This window comes from Alosa sapidissima, chromosome 1, assembly GCF_018492685.1.
Source record: "Alosa sapidissima isolate fAloSap1 chromosome 1, fAloSap1.pri, whole genome shotgun sequence".
Taxonomy (NCBI): domain Eukaryota; kingdom Metazoa; phylum Chordata; class Actinopteri; order Clupeiformes; family Clupeidae; genus Alosa; species Alosa sapidissima.
In genome coordinates this window covers 30815190-30842820 of record NC_055957.1, presented here as the reverse complement: position 1 = coordinate 30842820, position 27631 = coordinate 30815190, and the positions used below count along the sequence as shown (strand labels likewise).

The window sequence follows — 27631 nt, the reverse complement described above, 5'->3', positions numbered from 1 at the left end:
CCATCTTAACATAAAAAGAAATTCGAAACAGAGTGGATGAGTCTGACCTCAAAGAGCACATTGTAGGTCGTTACGGAGAACTGGTTGGAGTGGAGCATGAGCCGCTCGGTGAGGAGGGAGAAGAGTCCATGGCCGAGCATCACCTCCGACTTCCTCCTGAAACACAGCAGCAGGTCAGCAACACGGTCAGGTCAGGTCAGGTCAGCACCACACAGAACACCATCGCCAGTACAGTACAACAGCCACAAGACTCACAAAGAAACAGTCAACTCAAGCGCACTTAAGAATCGAATGTTCCCATTCTTAAAAAATGTCCATATGGGACTGATCGCATTTTCTGCATTTGTGTTTTAGTTGTAGGCATGATTTTGTCTTAGTTTTTCTCAATTGCTAAAACAAAATTTCTGAAACTTTGCTCTGTTTTCTTAAAACATTAAACACAAAACCTCAGCTTCAAGCACAATTGACAAAACCTCGGATTCCTCTTGCAAAATCAAACTTTCGCCTCAAAACAGTTTTATCTGTGCTCAAAATGAAACTTTCACCTCAAAACAGATTTACACCAGAAAATAGAAAACACATTGTTCAAAACATATAGTTCTCAGGGAGAAATACATTTTTAATCTCAAAACAAAATTCATATTTTTCCGTCATTGTCTTTTGATGAACGAAAACATCAAGTAGAAATTACTACTTTGGCTTTGCTCTTTGCATTTTTTTGTTCTTCCTCCTCCTTGTACCCATTTTTACAGTACCCTGCATCTCACAAACTTGTCCTTTGATTCTTGTTCTTTGTTGATATGAACTTGCAACCAGTCAAAAAGTATTGTACAGTATACAGCCTACAATGCACTGTACTACAGTGTCCAATAGAAATCCTTTAACTGGCCATCCTCCACATTCCTCCTGGTCCCCCACCTCGCATATGCACTCGTCCTCGTCCTCTCACATAGTTTCTTCTATCCATTCTCATTCCCACCTTCAACAACCTGTTTGCTCTCTGAACTAGCTTATATTGGTTCCGTCACATCATTTGAAACAAGTGAAATCAATTTGGTGGTTGTGTATAATCAATGACATGTGTATGTTCTATTTCATTTTTGCCTGTGTTTACCAGTATGGATGTATGTGCATTAGAGTGCAGAATGTGTTTTGAGCATGAGAATTAGTTCAAAGTTTTGCTAAAAATTGTAAGTGAGATCTGCAAATTGTATTTTACCATGTGAAATGGTTTAAGGTATTGACAACAGACTGAACAATTAGCTTAATGAGTTCAAGCAACTGAGAACTTTCTTCAGCCAATGGGTTTTAGTGTTTTAGCAACTGAGAAAAACAAATAATTTGGGTGAAATATTTAAAACAGTACAACAACAAAAAAAGAACAAATACTAATATTAATGCAATTGAAGAGCTACAAGATCTGTGAGTGTGTGCAAAACCTGAAAATAATGGCATAATCAATTATGTACAATATTCTTAAAAAGTGATTTCAAAAAGCATTTCTGACTCTGAAAAAAGACTTGGCAACCCTTCATGGAGCCCAGTTAATGTTCCTCTTAACACTTGCTACCTTTATTAGACTATACTCTTGTATATTTTAATTGATTATGATATGAAGCAGCTTATTGTTGATATTAATGTTGTTTACTGTGTTGTGCTGTGTGTGTGTGTGTGTGTGTGTGTGTGTGTGTGTGTGTGTGTGTGTGTGATTTTGTTAAGTGGGTGTATGTGTGCAATTTCAATATGCTTTATAACATGTATATATGTATGTATACAGTATGTAGACATTCGTAAAAGTATACATTCAGACCTCACAGTTTGTCTGTTAACTTGAGATATCAATAAACAGAAGCTAAAAAAAAAAATTTACGCATTTTCGACTGTCTATACAATATCATGTTTTTGATCGACAAAAACAATTTACAATTGAAAGTAGAAAGAGACAAAAAAAAGCAACCTCCTTGCTTTTACCAATTTGTTCTTTTTGTTTGTAATATCACTAAGGCTATACATCCCCTTGTGGGATATTCCTGGAAATTCCCATAGAAGATGACATTTAACAGTTAGACAGACAGGAACTCTAGGGTCCATTTAATGATGCTATGAAGGAAGCATCACTGTATTAAATATTTAGTTTATGAGGCTGTCTCCAAAGAGTTACATGTGTGCCATCAAAATGTCTGCTCACTCTGTACCTTTGTAGTGCAATAAAGGAAGTGATCAATCATCAGTTTCCTGTGATATTATGCTGGACATCTTATTCCACTGCACTCACCTGAAAGCGTACAGAGTCACTGCCCTCCATTACGTCCCTACATATCAATGTGATAAATACAGTCGGCTGTGGACTATGTGTAAACATTATTGCAATAGAAAGCCTGAGCTCACACAGATTGTGTGTGAACTGCAATAGCAGGGTCACAGATGCAGTACACATACTGTGTGCAATCACATTTTCAGTACAAATGGTTTAGCAGATTTTAATTCTGACAGTGTACTTACTGTAGATAGGTCTAATAAAAACTAACCAAATAAAATCTGTGAAAAACAATCTTATCCAATAAAAGAGCACACCAAGATAAAAATGTGCATCAGAGTTCAATTTTAAATGCTACAATAAAAGTAAAAGCCAAAAACTCTGGGTCAAAGAATGCTCCAGCGTCTAGACTTTTAAGTATTAAATTACTATTCAATCTAATCATTTCATCACTCCTACACAGCTGTTAACAATATGATATAACATTTAAGACATGTACATTATTACCTCTATAGATATGCAAGAGAAAGTACGGTGAGGTATCCCTATACATCAATATGATCACTGAGGTGAGGGCAAAGAAAGAGCAATGGCATTCTGTGGCATTTCTGTATGTAAAAACATACGGTACACACATTTTATGTATATAAAAATGTATGTACGTACAAATGTATGAGAGTCTCTGTACGTACATGTGTGTGTGTGTGTGTGTGTGTGTTGAGCATAAGCATATTATGACTATGATACCTGTACCACCAGCGCCTTGCACATGTACGGGTATGAATCTAAACAGCAGACAAGGCACCCAATGAAAGGAGAGAGCCGGCAGTACAGAGAAAAACTGAACATTTTTAATGCTGACAGAGCTGCTGGCAAATGCCCTGATCAAAGCCCCGAGATCAAAAGCAGACAGGGCAGACACACTGCGGCGCTACCAACATTTCAACCAGTGGCTCCCTGCAGCCATTTCCCTCTCATCTCAAACACATTCATTTGGTATTAGCATGGCCTTCTCCAATGAGACCTAATCGGCCTGGAGAAAATCTAGCCTACAGTATAAACTACGCCATTCATTGAGCTCCAGCACTACAAAGGGCATTACCTATGGACCACTGCCCCATGAAACATTCAGACTGTAGACTTGACGTTTTATGCATGGCACACACGCGGTGCGGCCCTTCTTCCTCTCATGCCATAATGTGAAGACACGCACGTAGTACGTGAGGAACTGACACGGAGTGTGTTCTAACCAAAAGGATCTGACCAGGCCATTTAAATATACATGGAGCAGGTCAAATGCAAGCATGATTATTTGCCTTTGTGTCTTGTCCTTTTGAACTTACTTTGGTGGCAGATGCTTCAGAAAGTAGCCCATGACTTTCAGCGCCTGCACTCGGATGCCTTCAGTCTTTGATGCCAGGAGCTTGTAAATGACCCTGTGACAAAAATGTTTGAACATACAAATTCACAATGTTACAACATGCATTAGTCAGATTATATGAACAGAGTGTGATTAGCTACAGTCTGTAGTTGAATGAAACATAATAAGGATTAATTACATGGATCAATGTAATTAGGATTAATTAAATGTATTCATGTAATCAGGATTCCCACCGAAATATATCATCAGTACCCACTCACAGTAAGAAACATTTCAAACCAGACTAGTAGAATTCAGGTTGAAATAAAATCTCTATCAACTGTCAATCAGCACATGAGCTGATCATTTAGCAATTAGAAAATTCAAAATAAATCAATAATTTTGCACCTTATCATTGCAATCAGAAAAAATGGTGAAAAATGCTGATAATCTCTGTGAAATTTATACTTATTGAAAACGCATAAAAAAGTCTCTCCCAAGATTACTGATCAGACTACTCATATCTGAAGTCATAAAAACATACACAAAACTGAATTATTCCATAGCACAGCAAAGGTTGTAGGTAGGCATTGTAAAGTTCTCTATACAACTTTTTACCAGTTTTCAGCATCGAAACACTTATTAAATGCTTACACAATCTTACACACACAGAATCATACATGCACACACACACACACACACACACACACACACAGTCCCCTTGAATATTAGCACGATAAATTTAGCATGAGCCAACCCCCACCCCAATCTCACTTTTTTGTTGGAGTGAAAGAATAACATGTAGTCTGTAAAGACAAAGACAGTTATCACAGTGTGACACTGGTCCACCAGGCTCAGTGTGAATGGGCCTCTGTGCTGCCATGAAGGACCTCTGCACTTTTGCTGGGGCCTTAAGAGTTTTTATCAGGCCAGAACCAGACACCCCCTGCTATGTAGGGCGGATATTTCCCTGTGTGATGGGGAATGTGTATAGCAGGCCTCTACAGGTGAAATAAATCTGAATGCCTGCGTTTCAGTAGCCCATGCTAATGCCCTGTGTGAGTGTACGGTATCCAGAGTTGCCAGTAAAATCCCTCTTTACTGGCTGCTGCTCGCCACTCTATCTTAGCACTGTGTTTCAGCCCTTTTCAAGGCTCTAGCGGGAAATAAAAATGTTCCCTACGGAGTGGAACGTCCAAGATAAAAACAAAGGTTATTCTCCTTACTCAGAACATTTATACGATAAAAAGGTTCCAACCCGTAGGAATGTTATTACGGAGAGATTAAGCCCTAGATATTGGGCATAGAGATTTGGGATACTGTGGCGGTGGTGATAGACAGCTATGGCTTACCGTATTCCATTGCGTTGGTCGAATGCCTGGACCATGGAACTAGGATGCTCTGACATCAAAGCAACCAGGAGCTGTAGCACATCCATCAGATTGTCATCCTGAAAACATTTACCACAATATTATATTAAAATCAGCCATCACGATGCACCATGGGCAGAGAGTGGCATCACAACCACAGTATAACTGCATGTTCATTTCATTTCAATTAACACATAATTAGTAGTGATGCAGTAAGGTTGTATAAGACCTTAATACCATGACGTGTACAAATCATTGTATGAATATATTTTAAAATAACCCTATTTAGAAACATTGACCAAAGAAATAGGAACAAAGGAACCAAGCCTCTGCATTCAAAGAAGTGGCTAATACATGTGCAACAGCAAAGTGATATCACACTGATCCAAACTCTTGTCCTTTCCTGCTGATTGAAGATCAGCAGTCCCTATATAGTTCTTATTTTTAAACCTTTCATGGGGAAAAAAAAATCACCTTAAAAAACACCAACTAGATCAGAGGTGGCATGTGTGTTCTAGTTCAAGCACACTGGCGCTGAGACACAGCATGCATGTCTGGTCTACTACCACTGGCCACAAGAAACTGATGTCATTTGCTTGTAGTGCCATCTAGTGGCCTTACCAAATTCAGTAATTACCAGCAAAGCTCCCTATGAGGGTAATACTGTAAAAGCAAAAGTCTCCAGACCAAGGCACTTCTTAATTAAAATGTCTTTATTAAATGGGCATGTCTTCAATAGCCATAAATGGCTTCTTAAATCTGTCAATTCAGGACACGCCCATTTAATAAATAGCCTTTTGATTTAAGAAGTGCCTTGGTCGTGAGACTTTTCTTCTGTCCTTTTTTCTTTTGACTCCTTTTTCTTAACAGCAAAGATCAACAGCTAAAACAAACAAACAGTGAAGACTAAAACATTTTAGGATTGAACATGCCAACAGCTCTTGTAAAAACACTTATGCTTATGCTGATTGTATGGCAGATATTAGAGGTACTGCCACTGTATGCCAGTGTCAGAACTCACTGTGCTGCAAATGAACACGGCACAAAAAGACCTGTGAAATGAGATAACCGGGACACTGTTTACCTCATGCATGGTGAGAAGATAGTTCAGAATACTCTGGAGTTCATCTTCCTTTACCCCGTAATCCTAACAAAACAGAAAATACATTTTTCAACATTTATTACATTATGTAAATATATACATTTCTTTAAATGTTTTATATCTTGTAAAAATTCATCCAAAACAAATTGTCACACAATATGTTGATCTGTAGAGATGGACACGGAGCTGTACCTTCATGATGAGCTGCTTGACAAACAGTAGCAGAAATGCTCTTAAAGAGTTGATCTCCTTCTGATTGGGTCTGGGGCCATCTATACCCATCCATACACACACACACACACACACACACACACACACACACACACACACACACACACAAAAACAAAGACTTTTTTAGACAGGGAAGCAGATACCACAATGGACTAGGACAGCATCTCTTTGAAAATAACTCTTTGAATTATTATTATTTGAAATTAGTGTTTTCAATATATATATTTTTCAGAGTAAATTTGAGAAGAAGTCTGGAGATGCTGAATGTAGTCGCCCAAAGGTTCTTTCTTTGAGGTTTAGGTGGTGAGAGAAATCCAAGCACGGTCATGAAAAATAAAACAATGTACAAACACTACACAGCTTCACACAGACAAAATAACTGGATGGGTTTTAACATGAGGTGTAGCAGCGGTACACTGCAGCTTTCAGAACACCATGGGGCGAGGGGACTCACTTTCAATGCCATTTTGGCATTCTACTACTCCTAAAATGTACAGTGTGATTTTGTAATGCCTTGATATGGAAATGAGGGTGGAAAAGCCTAACAGATGATTGTCAGTCACCTCAGCGAAACAACAAGATCAACAGTCATGCCAGCAGCACTAAAAAAATCACTATCCAGGTTTTCAGATATCATGGATTGAGAAGAAACACCACTGCTACTTAAATGTCCTTCTCTGTTTTTCCTATGAATTCATTATGACCGGCACACACCTAAATTAGCTCAGAGCAGAGGTGTCTGATGACGGGGTAAAAATACCACATAAAAGTGCTCCATCAACAACTCGTGGACTGTGAGGTCGTAAAATCGTTTAAAACAGCACAAAGCCTTATAAAGCAGGAGGAATATATCCCTGAGCTTTTATTTCTGAACAATTGCGTCCCAGCAGCCTAGTGCTGGACAAGCTCAGAAGTGCTCAAGAGATGAGAATACTATGGTATCTAGACATCTCTTTTCTCATCGTCCATGTTGAACAAACCAAAACAAGATCACAACAAAAACCAAAACCTGAGTATGAATGGCAAAGGGGAAAGAATGCAAGCAAAAGAGTGATTTACAAAAGGAAGGAAAGCAAAAGAGTGATTTACAAAAGGAAGGAAAGCAAAAGAGTGATTTACAAAAGGAAGGAAAGCAAAAGAGTGATTTACAAAAGGAAGGAAAGCAAAAGAGTTACCCAGGCCTTTGGGGGTGACCCCGCTGCGGTCCTGGGGGTTCACCACCCAGTAGAAGTACTTCAGCGTGTGCATCACCTGCAGCACAGTGCCCACTCGCCGAATGGCATTATAGATGGTGACCGTACTGATGAACTCTGTGGCCAGGTAAGTGTAGAGAGTCAGTTGTACCTGTAGAGAAATGGGAACACCCACACACAAGCATACACATATTAATGACTGGAACCCAAAGACAATCAAGTAAGTCAGATGTGCAAGGTTAATTTGCTTAAAACTCTGTGTCTGTGTCTGTGTCTGTGTCTGTGTCTGTGTCTGTGTCTGTGTCTGTGTCTGTGTCTACCTTGGAAGGAGCATGGATCCATATAGTGGGGTTGAACAGGATGTGGTCACACAGCTGTTTCAGCAGTGGGACACCATTGGACAGGTTGCTAAGGTAACGTGCAAAGGCCAGGAGTATGTCCAAAACAGGTCGAGTCACATGAACTTTGGAAGACTGAAACCAGTAAATAGTAAAATAAAACAGCACACATTTATAACCAAACAACCCAACACACACATATATACAGATGAGAGACAATGTTTTAGCTAAATAGTCTTCCATTTAATATCTGAATGACTCAAATAGTCCACTGGACTTTGCAAATGCTTGACATTATTTTGAAGGTAAATCATTAACCCAGCAATGCCTTAGATATTCCTGGGGATATAGTCCTGGTATCTGAAAAATCTAGATCAAAGGTGAAAGTTGTAAAAAAAGTGAAATATGTGTAAGATGTGAGGGAGGTGTGTGAGGCCGTGATGTGCTGTAGGAGAGCCACGTGGAGCAGTGGCAGCGCAGGGCTGCGGGGACAGACAGCGGGTCATTAAGAGAGCGCCGCACGGCAGACAGGCCAGCTCATTACGGCTCTTTGGCACATCAAACAGCGACAGCCTGATGAAGCCTCACCCAGCGCGCTCATCCCCACATTAGCCCCATCTCCTCCTGCTCAGTGGAACCACAATCAGGGGCCGAGCTGCGGAGGGAAGGTGTGAGCTGAGTGCACACTGAGTGTGAGCTGAGTGCTCTCTTCCAATCAAAGAGCTGTCACTGGGGCGGAGTGCTGACAGCATTGGCCTTTAATTGTTCATGCTTAAAGGAATGTCATCAAAAACAAGGAAGGATAGTCAGCTGAAACAACTGACTTAAGAACACAAGGGGTTCCAATTTGAGGAGGAGAGCTTTGTGTTAGATGGTATGACATGGCCTTTGCGATGGCCTTCTTCAATGTCCGAAATTAGAACTTCATAGTCTACTTTAGAGGCTTTAGAGGTTCAGCTGGGTTCAATTGAACTTTTCATTCTCTCCTTAATCAATGGCTGAAAAACAGATAGAAAAAGCAGTGTACATGCGCACGCACCTTCTCCAGAGTGTAGCCAATCACCAGGAACCCCTTACAGGACAGCACCTGCTCTTGCATAGCCACCGAGTTCTTCAGCAGCTCCATCACAAACGACAACAGGGTGCAACTGACAGGTGGAGGAGGAGAAGGAGGAGAAAGAGGGGGGGACAGTGAGAGGTGGAGGTAAAGGGAGGAGAAAGAGAGAGGGACAGTGAGAGGTGGAGGAGGAGGAGAGGGAGGAGAAAGAGGGGGACAGTGAGAGGTAGAGGAGGAGGAGAAAGAGAGGGGGACAGTGAGAGGTGGAGGAGGAGGAGAAAGAGAGAGGGACAGTGAGAGGTGGAGGAGGAGAGGGAGGAGAAAGAAAGGAACAGTGAGAGGTGGAGGAGGAGGAGAAAGAGCGAGGGACAGTGAGAGGTGGAGGAGGAGGAGAGGGAGGAGAAAGAGGGGGACAGTGAGAGGTGGAGGAGGAGGAGAAAGAGAGAGGGACAGTGAGATGGGATGCTGCTTCAACACTCACACAGCAGCCATATAGACATCTTCATGCATAGCTCTAATGAAATGGGCATCTTTGAGGAGAGGGGCTGCTTCCTACCAGATAGATGAACTCGGCTCATCACTGGAGGGCTGGAGAAAGTCCAGCTGTGCAAACAGAGGGAAGAGCACCTGTACGCCGCCTATGGAGTGGATGGCGCTCTGCACAGAGTGAGTGACCACTGCCTTCACGTCCTGCACAGAACAGAGAGGAATATCTATGACCATCAAGTTTATAGCCCCACAATTTATCATTTGTGCGAGTTAACATGACATGCACAGAGTAAAAAGAGTAAAAGTCCTAATCTAGTATGGTTTAAATCCTCCATTCATATCAACTTAAACTATTCCCCTATTTGCAGGTTGCTTCTGTGTGTGCATATACAGTGCCTATAAAAAGTATTCACCCCCCTTGGATATTTCCCCTTTTATTGCTTTAATAAATGGACTCTGTCAATTTAATTTGCCCTTTTTTTACAATTATTTACAAAAATCCCCTCTTAAAAATATATAATGCAGAATAAGCAACTGCATAAATATTCGCCCCCACTTAAAGAAACTGACCTAAATCAGAGGTCCAGCCAATTGGTGCTAATAATTGGTGCTAATAATATAGTGAAATGGATATCGCCTGCAGTGCATGTGTATGATATAGTAATACAAAGACGCCAGACGAAGGTCCAGTCACTGGGCAATCAGTATGCCTGGCTATAATTCCACCATGAAGATAAAACACTCCAAACAACTCAGAGAAAAGGTTATTGACATGCAAAATGAGGGGGTGGATACAAAAAGTCATTGAACATCCCCTGGAGTTCAGCAAAATCCATCATTAAGGAATGTAAGAAATATGGCAAATGTGCAAATCTGCCTAGAGCGACAAACTGAGTGACAATTCAAGAAGAATAATGGTGGGGGGAGGCCACCAAGGCACCTATGACAACTCTGAAGAAGTTAAAAGCTTCAGCAGCTGAGATGGGAGAAACTGCATACAGCAACTTTTGCCTGAGTTATTCACTAGTCAAATCTCTATGGGTGAGTGGCAAAGCTCTTATTAAATCTTGACTAAAGTTCGCCTTAAGGCATGTGAGAGACTCCAAGGTCAAATGGAAGAAGGCTCGTTTTTTGGCTATCAAACTAGATGCTATTTTTGGCGGACACCAAACTCTGCACATCAACAAAAAAAAACGACAGCAGGCCCTGGAAGGCTTGTAAAAGTAAAAGTAAAATTAATTCAGCAAAATATATGAAAATCCTGGAGGACAATCAAATTCAGTCGGCAAGAGAACTACGACTTGGGAGAAGGTGTACTCTCCAGCAAGACAATGAGCTGAAGCCTACAGTGCAAACTACACAGAAATGGTTTAAAGTAGGGTTGTCAATCGATTAAAAAAAATTATTCTATACATAATCGCATATATAATTTTTGCTGTTAAAGTATTTTAAATATTCAAATTCAAATGAATCATTAAATAATCAGCATTATTGACATTAAAGTTCAAAAACTCTTTTATTATTATTTTCACTGTTCAAATAATTGGCATAATAATCTGATATGACCCAATATGCTGAGAAAATAAATTCAAATGTGCTTCGGGAAGAAGTTTTTTTTTCACATACAAGGCATTTCAGGCCACAGATATAACCTAGGGGACACAATGAAAATTAATTAACACTCCCCTCAATGTCAACACTTATTTCTTTGCATTGATGTGCGACTATAGAGTTGATGACAGTGATATGCAAATTCCTTGCTGCAGACATTGCAGAGGACTTTATTTTTAACACTTTATTTTTTATCAACACCATCAGGACATTTTATCAAGTAAATGTTCCAATTAATGATCCAGGCAGCACGTTTTCTTCTCTCTCCTTCATTTTACAATCTAATTTTTACTGACTAGAACGGCTCGGGGTCAAAGGTCATATGGAATCGATTAATCTGCACTAATTTTTTTAATCAGTTATTTTTTCTCAAATTAATTCATCGAAATTAATCAGTTATTTTGACAGCCCTAGTTTAAAGACAACATCATGGTGAATGTTCTGGAGTGGCCAAGTCAAAGCCCAGACCTCAATCCTATAGAAAACCTGTGGCTGGACTTGAACAAGGGCTGTTCACATCTGATCCCCTTCCAACCTGAGCAGTTTTGCAAAAAAATCCAGATGTGCAAGCCTAATTGAGACCTATCTATGCAGACTGCATGCTTTAATTGCAGCCAAAGGTGCATCTACTAAATGCTGATTTGAAGGGGGGGAATATTTATGCCATCACTTATTTTGCATTATATATTTTTTAATTAATTAACATTACTTTGTAGAAATCTGCTTTCACTTTGACATTAAAGAGGGGATTTAAATTATTTGTAAAAATGGGCAAATAAAGTAAAAGTGGAAATATCCAAGGGGGATGAACACTTTTTATAGGCACTGTGTTTGTTTGCAAGTGTGTGTGTATGTACAGTTAAGAACTAAATTATTCATACCCCTGGCAAATATTGATTTAATGCTGATTTTCTCTTTATCAATATGTTTGTTCTGACTGACACGGTCACCTAAATTTCCCCTTGGGGATCAATAAATTATCTATCTATCTATCTATCTATCTATATGCCAAAAGTTTGTAAGACAATGTGGGAGAAACATGGAATTAAAAAAAAGAAGCGTTTTCATCTGTAACATTTTTATGAAATGTCTCCATAATTATTGTAGAGGTCACACTTTTTAACAGCAATCCGGGTTTTCAGTCAGGAACGAAAAAAAAGTGAGCTCAAGGCCAGAGTGATGGCAAATAATCGTTCCTGACTGAAAACCCGGATTGCTGTTAAAAAGTGGTCTAGAATAATTGTGGTCTAGAATAATTATGGAGACATGGAGAGGCTTGGTAGATATTATAAGAACCATTTTGAGACTTGTGAATGCAAATGAAGAGGTTTCCATTGATTATTTAAAAAGGCTATGAATCATTTTGGACATGCCATTTTTCCTAAAAAATTTTAAAAAAGATAAAAAACGATTATTTCTTTGATTCCATGATTCTACCACATTGTATTACAACATTTTGGCATGTGGCAGTGTCATTTTCAGTCAGAACAAATATATTGGTCAAGAGAAAATCAACATTACATCAATATTTGCCAGGGGTATGAATAATTTCGTTCTTAACTGTATGTATGTGAGGGCTGCAACAACCGATTAATCAATTAGTTGTAAACTATTAAATTAATCAGCAGTTATTTTGTAATTTGTTAGGGTTATATTTTAAAGTAAAAAACTTTTTTTAAAAAAATTGCTGATTGCAGGTTCTTAAACCTCTTAAACCTTATACCTCTATGACAGTAAATTGATTATGTTTGGCATGTAGACAAGGGCATCTGAGGACAAAATAATGGGCTTTGGGGAATACTGATCGATATTCTTTCTGATATCAATTAAACATCTAAATGATTAATTGGGAAAATAATTGACAGATTAATCAACAATGAAAACAATAATTTAGTGAAGCCCTAGTGTGTGTGTGTACATAGGTTTTGTTTATTCTCATGAAAGCCCTGGCAGCCATGCGGACACACAACAGGAGCAATGGGCTGCAAAGAATGCAGCTTTCCTCTGGATCAGCATTCATGATGGCCACTTATCGGAAGAGGTGTCATGGCCCACTACATTTGCCTGTGTGCTTGAACCTGAACTAGACAGTCCTGCATGCCACTCAGAGAAGCAGCCTACAGTTCACAGAGACGCCACACAGCTTGTGCCCATATGTGTGTTGCTGATGGCCTTTTCTGTGTGTGTGTGTGTGTGTGTGTATATGTGTGTTGCTGATGGCCTTTTCAGTGTGTGTGTGTGTGTGTGTGTGTGTGTGTGTGTGTGTGTGTTGCTGATGGCCTTTTCAGTGTGTGTGTGTGTGTGTGTGTGTGTGTGTGTGTGTGTGTGTGTGTGTGTGTGTGTATATGTGTGTTGCTGATGGCCTTTTCAGTGTGTGTGTGTGTGTGTGTGTGTGTGTGTGTGTGTGTGTGTGTGTGCTGGGGGTAATTGAGAGAGGAGAGGGCTGTATGTGTGTGAGGAGGCACTGAAGAGAGGGAGAAAGACAAGCCAAAGACAGACATCAGCCAGACGTGCACATCTGCTACTGATTAATGAAGAATTAACACGAGGCAACTTGTCTCTTGTCACTAATTACTGTCTATCTGCGCCGCATTGAGCAGCAGGAGTGCAGCAGTCAGATGTGACCTGGAGAGAAGTGCACATGGAGACAGACTAGCTCTCTGCTCTACTGCTTCCATGCAGGTCGCTGTGCTGGGAGGGAGCAGCTTCTCAGACTCCCGCTCTTATTTACCGTCCTGACGACTTGACGACTCAAGAAAATGGTTTATGTAGACTAGCTGCTCTTATGCTCTAGGGTAACGCTGATCACTCTACATGACTCTGCATCAACTACCACTTCAACTTTCTCCAAGAAAGTAAGCATAACCTTTCCACAGACACAGCCATTCCGCCAGCCTGTATATATATATATATATATATATATATATATATCATATATACTGTATGTATAGGAGGAAAGGAAAGCAAAGTGGTGGAGAGGGGTGGGGGAGGGGGGGGGGGGAGGCTGAATAGGCTTCATGTCTGATATTGGCTCTAAGTGGCTCTATGGACTAAGATGTTGACATGGTGAATTAGAATTGGTACAGCTGTCCAGCTAAGAGCCTGAGTTAAGTGAATCCATGTGAATGTGGTTAAAGCGAGAGATGAGAAATCTCTGAAAAGTGCTCGCAAAAAAACATGATGGATGGCAGAGCTCAGGTAGGAGGGGAGAAGGGTGAACCTGGAAGAGGAGAGAATGAGCATGGTGTGTTTGCATGGGAGAGGTCTCAGAGGAATAAAGAGAGCTGGCGCCGAGGGGAAGAGTGGAAGAACAGATGAGATATGGAATAGCATGAGCAAGCACAGAGTAGGAACACAAAGGAAGTGGAGAACAATGGCGTGAAGCAACGGAGGAGTGAGGAGAGAAAGGCAGACAGGAGAACGGCCAGCATGTGGGTGGAGGAGAGATAAAGGGCCGCTGACCTGCAGCATGAGGGCGTGGGGCGAGTGGACAAAGATGGAGGCGTTGTCTTTGGGCGAGGACTCCAGGCAGAGCTGAGCGTCGGTGGCGCGGGGGTTGTAGGTGAAGGCGATGCTGGAGGACAGCTTGCCGTCATACAGCAGCATCTTGTGATGCTCCGCAAACAGAAGATCACTCTCAGCCTTGTACTTGAAGGTGCCCTGAGGACAACACAGACATGGTACATGGAGAGAGAGAGAGAGACCGTTTTACTCAGAGAGAGAGAGAGAGAGAGAGAGAGAGAGAGAGAGCTTTACTGAGAGAGACACTTTGATTGGCTGAAGAGAGCAGTTGATGCATGGCATGGCTTAAATAGTTTGCCAAAAAGCATATTCATTTTCACACCGGTCTTGTACCTTTGAATGTAAACCATGCTACAGCAGCAGCTCTTGTGTCTGTATGTGGTACCTTGTAGCCGGGTCCCAGCTGGTAGATGGCCAGGATCTGGGCAGCACTCAGGGCCTCGCTGAAGAGATACACCGCCCCCATCTGCCCACAGAACACGCGGTTGGCATCCGCCGTCTCCGACGAGCCCAGGAAACACTTATCAAAGGTCTACAGAGAGACGGTGAGAAGAGCAGACGCAGACTGTGGTTGTAATGTGGTCAACACACCTTACACACACTTTGAGGACAAAGGTTGCTGATAACATGATGTTGCTCTATACTCTCTACAGTGGCTGCAATTTCACTACAGGCACTTTACATTGGGATAACCTGTTATGACTTGAGCAGATGTGTTCTCTCTAGCAAAGTCACCACCACACACACACACACACACACACACACACACACACACACACACACACCTCTGGGCAGCTAATGTGATGTGAAGCAGAAGGGAGTGGTGTCATACCCCCTATGTGATGGCAGGGGTTACAGTTATGTCCAGGAGGGACGCTGGGTGCTGGATGAGTTCACAGAGACGGCACACTGAACAGCCGTCCACCACTCATCTGCAGATGAGCTCAGCGGTCAGACACGCACTACCGTGCAGGCTATACAGCTGCAGATGAGCTCAGCGGTCAGACACGCACTACCGTGCAGGCTATACGGCTGCAGATGAGCTCAGCGGTCAGACACGCACTACCGTGCAGGCTATACGGCTGCAGATGAGCTCAGCGGTCAGACACGCACTACTGTGCAGGCTATACGGCTGCAAGGAAACTAAAGAGAGCAGCCCAACTAAACAACCTAAAATAGCTACATAGATGAGCACTGAAGCAAATCAGGAAACTAGATGAGAATATTCCATTGTAGTTACATGACATTTTAAAATATTATGAGTTATGAAGTCCGTTCCGTGAGGAAAAAATGCACTGACTTCCAGCTGCACAGCTATGTGGAAACATAAATGAAAAGAAAATGCCCACTTACATCACTGGTGTTGACAAACCAGGTGATCTCTCCATATGACGCCAGTTCCCCATTGACATAACAGCTGATTTCACTGTTCTTCCAGCGGTTGTACACATGGACAATCGTCACCATGTACCACTGCAAACAAAAACAATCTTGATCAATTACTCATATCAAGAACTGTTCACTTTGGCCTACAAATGTGTGTCAGCATTCTTCTGTAAAACCAAAAGTTAACAAGTTACACCTCAACCCCATGGCCCAGTATATCACAACATAACAAAGTATGTGTACTCAATTGAAGCCTTTACAGTTACTTTCCACCCACTTCCATCTGAAGCTGACCCTTAATGATGTACTCAAGTAAAGCAAAGACTTTCTTTCGCCTCTCTTTACCATGCTGGTCAATCTGAATGAATTTTACCCTACCCTACTTTGGTGCTCATGGTTTCTGTAAAATGAACTGAACGATTGAATAGTGGACAATCTAACTATGTAGCATGTCTATATTGACAGAAGCTTAAACATTCAGGAACTCCAAGTTTAGAACTTTAAGTTCCCTTCACCAACAAGGCCCTGCCCATATCAGAGTCCCTGCCATAGCAAAGCTCTTTACTTATCACTGATGAGAACTGATCCACCCAAAGGGGAAAAAAGCACATTCCACAGGGCGGATCTGTTCCCAACAGGCGAATCTGTTCTCAAACTCGGGCCGTCTGTCTTGTGAACTAGCCAGCGGCTCATCTGAGACTGCTGTGCTGTCCTGATTCCACTCCAGCTACACTGCCAGAGGACAGGCAAGTTCTCCTGACCCTCAACAGGCAGAGCCACTGGAATGCCGAACCTACTGTACCTTCTGGGGCTTGAAGTCATACTTGACGCAGTGCTGGAAGCCCTTCCCTTTGGACTTCAATGAAGTGACGATGAGACAGCCACCCACAAAGTGTGCAGAGTAGCCCAGGCCTTTGCTGGTGCGAAAGCTATGAGGGAGAGGAAAAAAGAAGGGAAGAAAAAGACAAGATGAGAGAGATAAACACATACAGTGCAAGACAAGCTGTAGTACTTCACAGAATTTAGTGAAAGAGGAAATTGTGATGTGGAGTTATGCATTTACACATATACCTACTATATCAAACATTAACCACTGTTAGCCTCTCTTCCAAGAGCTCCCGTAATAAATTAATAGTATTTTGAGATGGGTTAGGAATCAATCAACAATCTTTTTTTTAAAGGTTGCAGGCTGAATCTTTACCATATTTTAGTGCTGCAGGCTTATTTTTTTAAGTCCAAACACCTCCCTTTGCATAAATTAGATTTTTGACAGAAATTAATCATCAGCTGAAAATAGAACAAGGGAGGCCTTAATTTAATAACCATCAGAGAGAGAGTGGGGGAGTGAAAGTGTGTGTGTGTGTGTGTGTGTGTGTGTGTGTGTGTGTGTGTGTGTGTGTGTGTGTGTGTGTGTGTGTGTGTGTGTGTGTGTGTGTGAGAGAGAGAGAGAGGAGAGGGAGGGAGAGAGAGAGAAAATAAGAAAAAATGAGACAAGGTGATCAGCCTCTTCAGCGGAGACACGGAGAAACTGTCCCCTAGTTTCCCTTAATGATACATACCAGTAGAGTAAGGCATGTCCTTAATGATACATACCAGTAGAGTAAGGCTTGTCCTTAATGATACATACTAGAGTTAAGGCTTGTCCTTAATGATACATACTAGAGGTAAGGCTTGTCCTTAATAATACATACTAGAGGTAAGGCTTGTCTTTAATGATACATACTAGAGGGTAAGGCTTGTCCTTGATAATACATACTAGAGGTAAGGCTTGTCCTTAATGATACATACCAGAGGTAAGGCTTGTCGTTAATGATACATACCAGTAGTAAGGCTGGTCCTTAATGATACATACTAGAGGTAAGGCATGTCCTTAATGATACATACTAGTAGAGGTAAGGCTTGTCCTTAATGATATATACTAGAGGTAAGGCTTGTCCTTAATGAAACATACCAGTAGAGTAAGGCGTGTCCTTAATGATATATACTAGAGGTAAGGCTTGTCCTTAATGATACATACCAGTAGAGGTAAGGCTTGTCCTTGTCCACATTAATGTTATTGAGGGGGTCCACACGTAGCCATGTGTGGAAGGTGAAACCATTCTGATAAGGCCATTTTGCTATGGGTGGCAGGGCAATGGCCTGTGAAAAAGGGAGAGACATTCTGTCAATAATACATGAATACCCACTTAACTAAGGAGAAGTTCATGGTCGTCAAATGCTTAGATTCTGGCCAATGTAGCACACCATCACAACTAAGAGAAGAGATTTCGTAGATTCAGTTATGTGGTCTCCACCAGTTCACCATCACACAGGGCACCTTTAATTGATTATCTCAATCACATTTCATTGATTATTTCAGACACAGTGAATCATTTTAAACCCAGTCCATCTTATTGCAAGGCGTTCTTTGCCCTGGTCCCCTTCGGTCTACATCTCAGCCCATTCTAACAACGCTATTGCACACAAGTCTTTTGAGACAGTGACCCAGTCCAAATGCACTCGTGCTTTGCTGTGCCCCATTTGCATCTAAGAGGACATACCTCAGCAGAGACCTTTGTTGAAGTGGGTTGAGCACAAACAATGTGTGTGTGTGTGTATTTACAGGATGCTTCGTGTAGAAATGTGATGTTTAAGATAAACTTTTCATTCAACCAGTAAATAATTGTTTTACCAGCTACTCAAGATATCCTATTTCCATTAGCCAGCATCACAATGAAGATAAGCCCTCACACACACACACACACACACACACACACACACACACACACACACACACACACACACACACACACACACACAGATAGTAGGCTGCAATACTTGATCTTCTATTAAAACCCCATTCAAGAACTGCAAATTGATCATGCCTAAATTGGGTCTAGTCAATGGTGACCACTGAAAGGGTTCTCATCTGCAATGATAATAGAATCTGGGCTCTATCCTCATTAGAACTGGGCAGAATTCCCAGAGGAATTAGGACATTCCTTTGTATGACCACCCTCATCACATGTTCCCCTTAATGGGGGCATGGCACGTGGAAAAGGCCACTTAAAGCACCGTACAGGCCAGATGGGAATGTGGTCGTGGGAGCTGAGAGACACAGTTTAGCGCTGAAGGGCTCCTCTCTCATCAGCCATCCAGTGATCTAGTCAGGGGAGTGCTTCTAGAGCAGGGCAAGAAGCCTGTGTAGAGTGGCCTGATTCACAGTGAGGCTCTGCACGTCCTGGATCGCTCGTCTCACTGCAGAGTCTGGGAATGAAACCGCTCCGTTCAGACTAAGAAAGTGATCAACTGAATTCCCTGGACTCTGGCCTTCCATATTCCATTTGTCTTGTGTTATCTCTCTGATGTAGAAATCAAGCTGCAGCTGTGTTCTTGGTTCATCAGCAGTAAAAACTATTTGTATAAAATACACTTACTGCATTGGAGTAAAACCATATAAAAGACTTGAAGGTACTGGACAGATAAAAAGGACAGCCTTGTGTGGAGGGCATCTTACCGCAGCACTCTTTCCTGGGAAACTGAAGAAGGAGTCGGGGCCATTTCTGTGAGCCATGGACTTCAGCACAGACAGCAGCTTCACAGCATGGGGGGGCTGGCAGACAGGGAGATGGGGACACAGCAGCAGAACAGAAATATCACCACCATGCTGATGCTGAACACCCTGAAACACTCTCCATGCTGATGCTGAACACACTGAAACACTCTTTTTGCTGATGCTATGCTGAACACACTGAAACACTCTCCATGCTGATGCTATGCTGAACACACTGAAACACTCTCCATGCTGATGCTATGCTGAACACCCTGAAACACTCTTTTTGCTGATGCTATGCTGAACACCCTGAAACACTCTTCTTGCTGATGCTATGCTGAACACACTGAAACACTCTCCATGCTGATGCTATGCTGAACACCCTGAAACACTCTTTTTGCTGATGCTATGCTGAACACACTGAAACACTCTCCATGCTGATGCTATGCTGAACACACTGAAACACTCTCCATGCTGATGCTATGCTGAACACACTGAAACACTCTCCATGCTGATGCTATGCTGAACACACTGAAACACTCTTTTTGCTGATGCTATGCTGATGCTATGCTGAACACACTGAAACACTCTCCATGCTGATGCTATGCTGAACACACTGAAACACTCTCCATGCTGATGCTATGCTGAACACACTGAAACACTCTTTTTGCTGATGCTATGCTGATGCTATGCTGAACACACTGAAACACTCTCCATGCTGATGCTATGCTGAACACACTGAAACACTCTCCATGCTGATGCTATGCTGAACACACTGAAACACTCTTTTTGCTGATGCTATGCTGATGCTATGCTGAACACACTGAAACACTCTCCATGCTGATGCTATGCTGAACACACTGAAACACTCTCCATGCTGATGCTATGCTGAACACACTGAAACACTCTCCATGCTGATGCTATGCTGATGCTATGCTGAACACACTGAAACACTCTCCATGCTGATGCTATGCTGAACACACTGAAACACTCTTTTTGCTGATGCTATGCTGAACACCCTGAAACACTCTCCATGCTGATGCTATGCTGAACACCCTGAAACACTCTCCATGCTGATGCTATGCTGAACACACTGAAACACTCTCCATGCTGATGCTATGCTGAACACACTGAAACACTCTTTTTGCTGATGCTATGCTGATGCTATGCTGAACACACTGAAACACTCTCCATGCTGATGCTATGCTGAACACACTGAAACACTCTCCATGCTGATGCTATGCTGAATACACTGAAACACTCTCCATGCTGATGCTATGCACCGAAACACTCTCCATGCTGATGCTATGCTGAACACACTGTTGCTATGCTGAACACACTTAAACATCCTCTTGGCCACTTCAATGACCAAATATTCTAACATCAACATTCTGTCTTTCACATAACAAAATCTTTTTATTATTATTTCAAAAGACGAATCTGCTCATGTTTTGGTTATGTCATGTCATTTCATTTTGATTGGCTTTTCTGAAACAGCCCCACATAACTTAATGACTTTTGAAAACAATTAACCCTAATTCTCTTGGTAACATTAAAAAGTGTAAACATGAAATGGAAGCGATGGAAAGAAGTTTCTCTGTGTTATATCTGATGCTGATGCTGATGCTAATGCTAATGCCAATGCAGGGGTGTGAGGCACACAGGGGTGGTGTGACACCGTCCCTCACATGATTACATACTGATTACACACACTGATCAATATGAGGCTGCTGCTATCTGCTGCTGGGTTTTGTAACGTTTACATACACCGCCTGAGACATCAAACCGGGATCACAGAGAGCAGTGGATTAGCCGCACAGGGCATACACAACCTTGGTGTACACTAAGAGGTCAACTGCTGAAACCCAACAGTGTCCATCAGCAAATGCAGGCATTTTTATTTAGTCTTAGTCTTCAGATGCTGCTTATTAGATTTACTCACATTTTAGTCATTTTTATCTTTCCTAGTTTTAGTCTACTACCAACAACAATTGAAAAATTCAGTGACAAAAATAAAGGTTTTATTTTCAAACTATTTTTGTATCGTTTGTACATCTCTTGTATCGTTAACAATATTGCATGCTGATATTGTTACAGTTTGTGTTTTAAAATGCCTGAGTCGTCTCGTCTTTGTCAAGGTCGACAAACATATTTTCTCTTAGTATTGTCTGCCGAAAATAACACTAGAACTCAATTGATAGAGCCAGCCAAATGAATTATTTGACTTTTACACTTTTACAGAAAACTAAATTTTAATTTCAATTCAATTAATTTCAATTCTACTACACCCTGATTGTAATCACTTGTGACTTTCTTTGACCCCACCTCAAATGCTTCTGAGTAACAGTAAATGCACTGTAGTTGTAATGGCAGGCCTACCTCTCAAAAGAGAAATGCTACATCAGCTTGATATGTAGTCTATTCCCAATACTGTATATTGAAACAGCTGTAAATCAACTCTTAGTACCCCTGACAGGTTTGATAATATTGTACTCCTGAAATCCTTTCTGGTTAGAATACATGAATTTGAGCAGTTTGAAGAGACAACCAAAACATCCACCTGATTGGAGTTTGTATCTGCAGCAATATGGCCCGCCACAAAATTATTATTTTGAACGTATTCAAACTGGTCAAAAGTAACAGCCATTAAAAGTTTAGAGAGTTCAGTAAGCTGGTCAGTAGCCTGGTCAGTAGCCTGGTCTGAACTGCATTTAAGGAACACAACAACTAAGGAAGAATAAATAGGAATGGAAAATGGACAGCAAGACTGAAGGCTAAAGTTGTTCTAGAACATTCCTCATAGAGATCATAAACAAACATTAGATAATCGAGGGCAAGAGTGTGCCCACTTAGCTTTCCTCTGTGTGTGTGTGTGTGTGTGTGTGTGTGTGTGTGTGTGTGTGTGTGTGTGTGTGTGTGTGTGTGTGTGTGTGTGTACCCATTGGCCTTTTGCTCCTTGCAGTTTGCTGAAGAACAGTTTGAGCTCCTTCACTGTAATGCTGTAGCTGGCCAGCACACCCAACATATCCACCATCAGATCTGTGAGAGGAAACAAATCACACAAAATCACAAACATAGTCTGGCCACCTAATCATCATGAGGCTCGAAGCTATTCATTCAAGCCTCTACAACACAGGTCATTCTGAATCATTTAGGGTCCATGATGTCAAGTTCATCACCTCACTGGGTAGAGAAAAGAGAGTGAGTGGGATTAGCAGATTATTTTATCCAAAGGGACAGGACAACGTTTGGCTGCATGATCCAGAGGCCCATCAGAACCCTTGTGTGTTCCTCAGACTATAGCCCTCCCTCGTCTAATTCTCTCTATTGGTCATCCCCATCCACTCCACAAGCTGGCAAAACTACAGGCAAGCTAATGACTGCACAATTTTCAGCTCAGACCTAATTATGCCTTTTAGGAAGCGGCCATTGGGCAGTCTGCCTCTGCCAACAATACTTGTTCCCTTTCTACATATTGGTCTTTGTTTGTCTCTCTGCCAGGATTTCTCTGGGTCTGACTCCAGCATTGCTTACAATCTTGAGTATTTGTCACTAATTAAGCACATGAAGATATCGTACATGCCTAAGGATGCACTAAAGAGATGACAGACATGGATGCACATTGAGGGAAAGACTGCATTAAAAGAAAATGCTCCCTAGACACTGGGCATCTGGCTTTGCACCATGTGGTAATTGAGGCTGGGTGAGCGATCCTATTGCTCATTTATCCGAGTGTAAGAGAGATGAGTCATGGGTACTCTGCCTGTAGCACAATGTAGCATTAGGATTATTACTCTGATGACACTTCACTATGTAAAGCCCTGATAGGATGTTTACCTCAGAACCATGTAATGACCCTCCAAAAAAACAAAGCACCATGTTTGTGTAACAATATTCACTAGGGTCACTACATTTACTACTGCCCAGCAAATGAATGGAGAACAGTACTTTAAATATTAACAAGATCTATTTGTACGGTGTCTGTCTGTATGTCTATAGGTCAGATGCTTGCTGTCCAATGAGGAGGAGAAGAGTTTATTTCATCATTGTGGATAACTGTATGGTTTTGCCAGAGGGTATGTTAGGATAATAAAGAAAAGACAAAGTTGCCACTGCAGCAACAGTGAGCCTGGGGAGTGTCCTCAGGGGAGTGTCCTCTGGGCTTACCTGCAATCATGCTGTCGGTTGTGTCCACGCGGGCCAGCACCTGCTGGATGAGGCTCACGTCAGTGCAGGCCTGCAGGTTGCGCACACTCTTCTTCAGAATGGCCGTGAAGATGCTCCACACCTCTGCCTGGCACGTGGGGTCACACTTGTCCAGTAGCTCCACCATGCAGCCAATGCTCTGGGCCTCCTGGATAATGAAGTTCATCTCCAGGTCAAAGGGACCTCCCACCAGCTGGAGAGGGAGACAGACAGACAGACAGACAGACAGACACACAGAGAAAGAAATGAGAAGAACAGGCCAAAAGGTTGATTGCAGCACTCTATGGATTGGACCCTTTCACAGGAAAATCTAAGATGATAGAATCATGATGATTGCATGGTGACAATGGTACAGGCAGTGCCATCAGTGACCAGAGGTACCACTGGTTGTCCTCTCACAGCAAAGCCTGGCTTGTGAAATCAGCTCGGATAGCACTGATAGCTTTAGCTGGATTTAAAACCATCTGTGTCTTTATGCTGGAGACCAATGCTTTACTGCAAACACTGGATTACCATCTAACGGAGCCCAGTGAACTTCACCCAACAACACAGAGCCATGATTTCATCCTCTCATAGGCCCAGACAGTGCGGATCAGTCTGATCACAGGCACCTATTTAAGGCCACAGTAATCTCCCGATACCATGGCAACACCCACCACTGACAGTTCTGACCCATTAGCCTGGATTCCCCTTTAACATTGATAGGAGAAAGATCACAACTGAAAGATGCCACAGACCACACACCAGACATTTTAGACACCCCATCCACAAATCAAACACATGCCACAGAAAGGCCAACTATGCTCAATCGCTTCAGAGATACAATTCTGAGAGGCAAAATCTAGCCATTTGATGTGAGTCTTTTGAATACTGTTCTGGTAACAAAAATTAAAACGCTTAAATTCATATCGCAGATGTGCAGTCTGTTTTTGGGCCCCAAGCAGTCACCCTTGTGGAAATCTGCTCATCTGCAGGGGGAGATGAAATAATGTCCTTTGTGCTGTCAAATCAATTGAACAAGCAGTGAAATGTCACATTTTTTCACAATTTAATAGTTTTTATGACATTTTTATTATTGAACCCTGCCTTATAGCAAGAGATAAAGGCACTAACCACACTGATATCAGAAAATTTTGTCAGACACAGGAGCTAAATCAACATCTAGTAGAAACACTATAAAAGGTCTAGAGAAAAACAGCTGTCATCCAACAAGCAAAAACAGTCCAAACAATTTCTCACAACCTCAACACAGAATAAATCCTTTGACCATTTAATGGAAACGTCCCCAATACCAATGAGTGAGAGCATTATGACAATAGCATAAAGAAAAAAAAAACAATTGGTTGCAGACACCCCAGTCTAACAATCCAGAAGATAAAAGCTGTGATCACACACAGGCAGACAGCATCTCTGATACATGATCCCACTAATGCTCTGGAGAGCTGCCTCCTTTGCCTTTAGGTGGGGGAGAAGGCCTGATGGATAAATAAATAAACTGACTGAAGTGATTTGGAGGAGCTTGAGAGGCAGAAAATCGAGAGAGTGAAAGGAGTGATTTCTTTCTAAGTATCTACCCCTCATCTTCCCCAACCATCCTGAGTTCCATTAAAGCACTGGCTCGTCACACCCTCCTTGCCAAAGAGCATAATAAATCACCTTTGCCCGCCAACACCCATATGCATTCGGGGGTGGGGGTGGGGGGTGGGGGGGTTGCGTGGGTGGTTGTGCAGTAGTGCTAACGGATGTGGGCACATTCAACACATGATTAATGGCCACTACACTGTCCCAGTCACAGATCCGTCACTGTCCAGCTTTCACACGGGAGGATGAGCAGGAGGAGGAGGGAGTCCACGGCCCCAGCGAAGGTCATGTCTAGTAATGCACGTTTAAAACTGGCAAATAATGAAGAGACATTGCTGCTGATTCATCTACATCTGCAGATACGCCTGACTGGCTGCACTACTGGTAACAATCACTCAAACACATTTCTCCATAAACCCCAATCTGACCTTCAATTAGAATTTCCAAATATTCCTCTTTGAAAATGTGTATGCAATAAAGATGCAACAATATTGCAAGGTCCCCAAAAGGCAGTGTTGTTCCTAAAGGTGTAGGTTTTTGAACATTCTAACATAAGATTCCGTTCCGCAATCAGAGACCATAGACCTTCTCTACTCATTTACAGTTTGATCTACTGAATTAGTGGGTTTTGGAACTCGAGGAAAGGCGTCATTGTCAGCCACGCCTGGGACTAAATGTCTCTGGGCCAGCAGAGAAGTGCTCAGATGCCAGCACTCCCACTGAATGGAGACTTGTTGGTATGTGCAGGGCATGCACAGGGAGCATGGCTGAAGTGATCCAAATTCCTCCCAAACTGACTTCTGATGAAAACTTGACTGTGACATTAATTAAACCAAATTACCAGGGAGTTTATCTGCAGCAGGGCAAACCATGTCACACTTTTTGAAAAAGCTCAGAGAAAGAACTGTTTAATGACCATGCATATCAAAGACACCTCCATATTTGTGAAGATAAAACTGTTATCAGCATAAAAGGAGAGAAGTAGTGCGCCACTGATATCTCTGCATGCAAATGAGTTCAAATGACTACTGAATTTTCATTAAGGGCTCAATGTGTCATTTAGAATACTTCCCTATGCCATCTACAATGAACACTTCAATTCTATAAATCTAAATCCATCAACAGGACAATGTGCAAAAGCCAAAGAAGAAAAATAATATTGGATATGTTTTACAGACCCACATTCCAATTAATACATTTACCATAGTTCAACAACAAAGACCTGTTTGTTTCCATGACTAAAATCTTAACAGCTTGGCTGTTACCAACTGTGATGAGTCACTGAAGCGCTGGAAACCGATTCTCACCATCTTTCCAATTATCTCCACCCATACTATGCCATTCAGAGGCTAATGAGAGCTGACAAAAGCCCAAAAGGGGAAACCCCCTGGGAGGCGGACAAATGTCACACCTCTCACTACTCTCGTTCTGAGCGTATGATGTACAGTCAGGTAGCTTATGAGCCATTTGCAAACTCAGTGCAGAATACTGCCAGTCTGCCACTAACCATGTCCCTGCCGCACAATTAGCTTTCAGCTTTGCATGACGAAGCACCTAGGAAGAGAGTAGTGCTAATGAAAAGAAACTCAATGTGAAGCATTTTAATGCCTCTGCCCACTTCAACCGCCTGTGCCCTGGAGCAAACTAGACCTTGACCTCTGATGCCATCCACATGTGAACTTGATCTCTGACCCCCGCAAGCCATAGTATCTTTTTGATCCATCAAGGCTTTGTAGTGAGTAAGTCTACAAGCAAATTGGGAGATCACCCAAAGACTAACACAAAGGACACCACGTGACCTTGACCCCAACAATCTTGAGCAGCAAACCAGTCCATGCAGCATTAGTAGTGATTAAAAGAACTCGCCACCATTTTATGAAATTGGGTTATTCAGCGTCTCCCCAGATTAACACAAGGCGATTTCCTAGGCAGATATTGACTTGAGACTACATTGTGGCGAAGCACTGGCGAAGCACTGCTACTTGGGCGCAGAGATATCACACCTGAAAACCGACAACTTCCGTCAACATACCAGCGTGACTAGTACTAGCTGGCTAATTTTCCTACAGTAGGCATAGTGAATGGTGATGAACATGGAGGATTTTGAGAGAGACCAAGTGGATGACTTCTCTGACAATCAAGATCCAGAACCATACCTCTACAAAGAGTTTTCAGAAGAGGAGCTGCGTGTTTTGGAAATAGAAAGCCAAGAGGAGGAGGTTGCAAACAGCCTGACGTGAGGATGAGAGCCAACACAAACTGGTAGTGTGAGTGTGGGGGAATATGCCAACCTAATGCGACTGAAATAGAGAGTCTGTGCTGTGGCAAGTGAGACAAGGTACTCAAGTGTTGCCTGATATCTCTGCGCCCAAGTAGCAGTGCTTCGCCCCAATATA

General features: G+C 42.1%; 1 protein-coding gene across 8 annotated transcripts in view; it reads right to left on the bottom strand.

Annotated features, from left to right (window-relative positions):
- Nucleotides 1–27631, bottom strand: part of lrba (LPS responsive beige-like anchor protein) — a 197891-nt gene that overhangs the window by 156887 nt on the left and 13373 nt on the right. For all 8 annotated transcript variants that reach the window (XM_042065961.1, XM_042066115.1, XM_042066185.1 and 5 more), the window contains exons 2-18: nt 23616–23847; nt 22387–22487; nt 19413–19508; nt 17934–18055; nt 16719–16845; nt 15884–16003; nt 14916–15062; nt 14471–14668; nt 9465–9598; nt 8891–8999; nt 7834–7986; nt 7496–7664; nt 6282–6361; nt 6072–6134; nt 4970–5067; nt 3601–3693; nt 48–156 (exon numbers count right to left, since the gene is read on the bottom strand). In XM_042065961.1, coding sequence (XP_041921895.1) covers nt 48–156; nt 3601–3693; nt 4970–5067; nt 6072–6134; nt 6282–6361; nt 7496–7664; nt 7834–7986; nt 8891–8999; nt 9465–9598; nt 14471–14668; nt 14916–15062; nt 15884–16003; nt 16719–16845; nt 17934–18055; nt 19413–19508; nt 22387–22487; nt 23616–23847 — 2151 coding nt within the window. The remainder of the gene's footprint in view (nt 1–47; nt 157–3600; nt 3694–4969; nt 5068–6071; nt 6135–6281; nt 6362–7495; nt 7665–7833; nt 7987–8890; nt 9000–9464; nt 9599–14470; nt 14669–14915; nt 15063–15883; nt 16004–16718; nt 16846–17933; nt 18056–19412; nt 19509–22386; nt 22488–23615; nt 23848–27631) is intronic.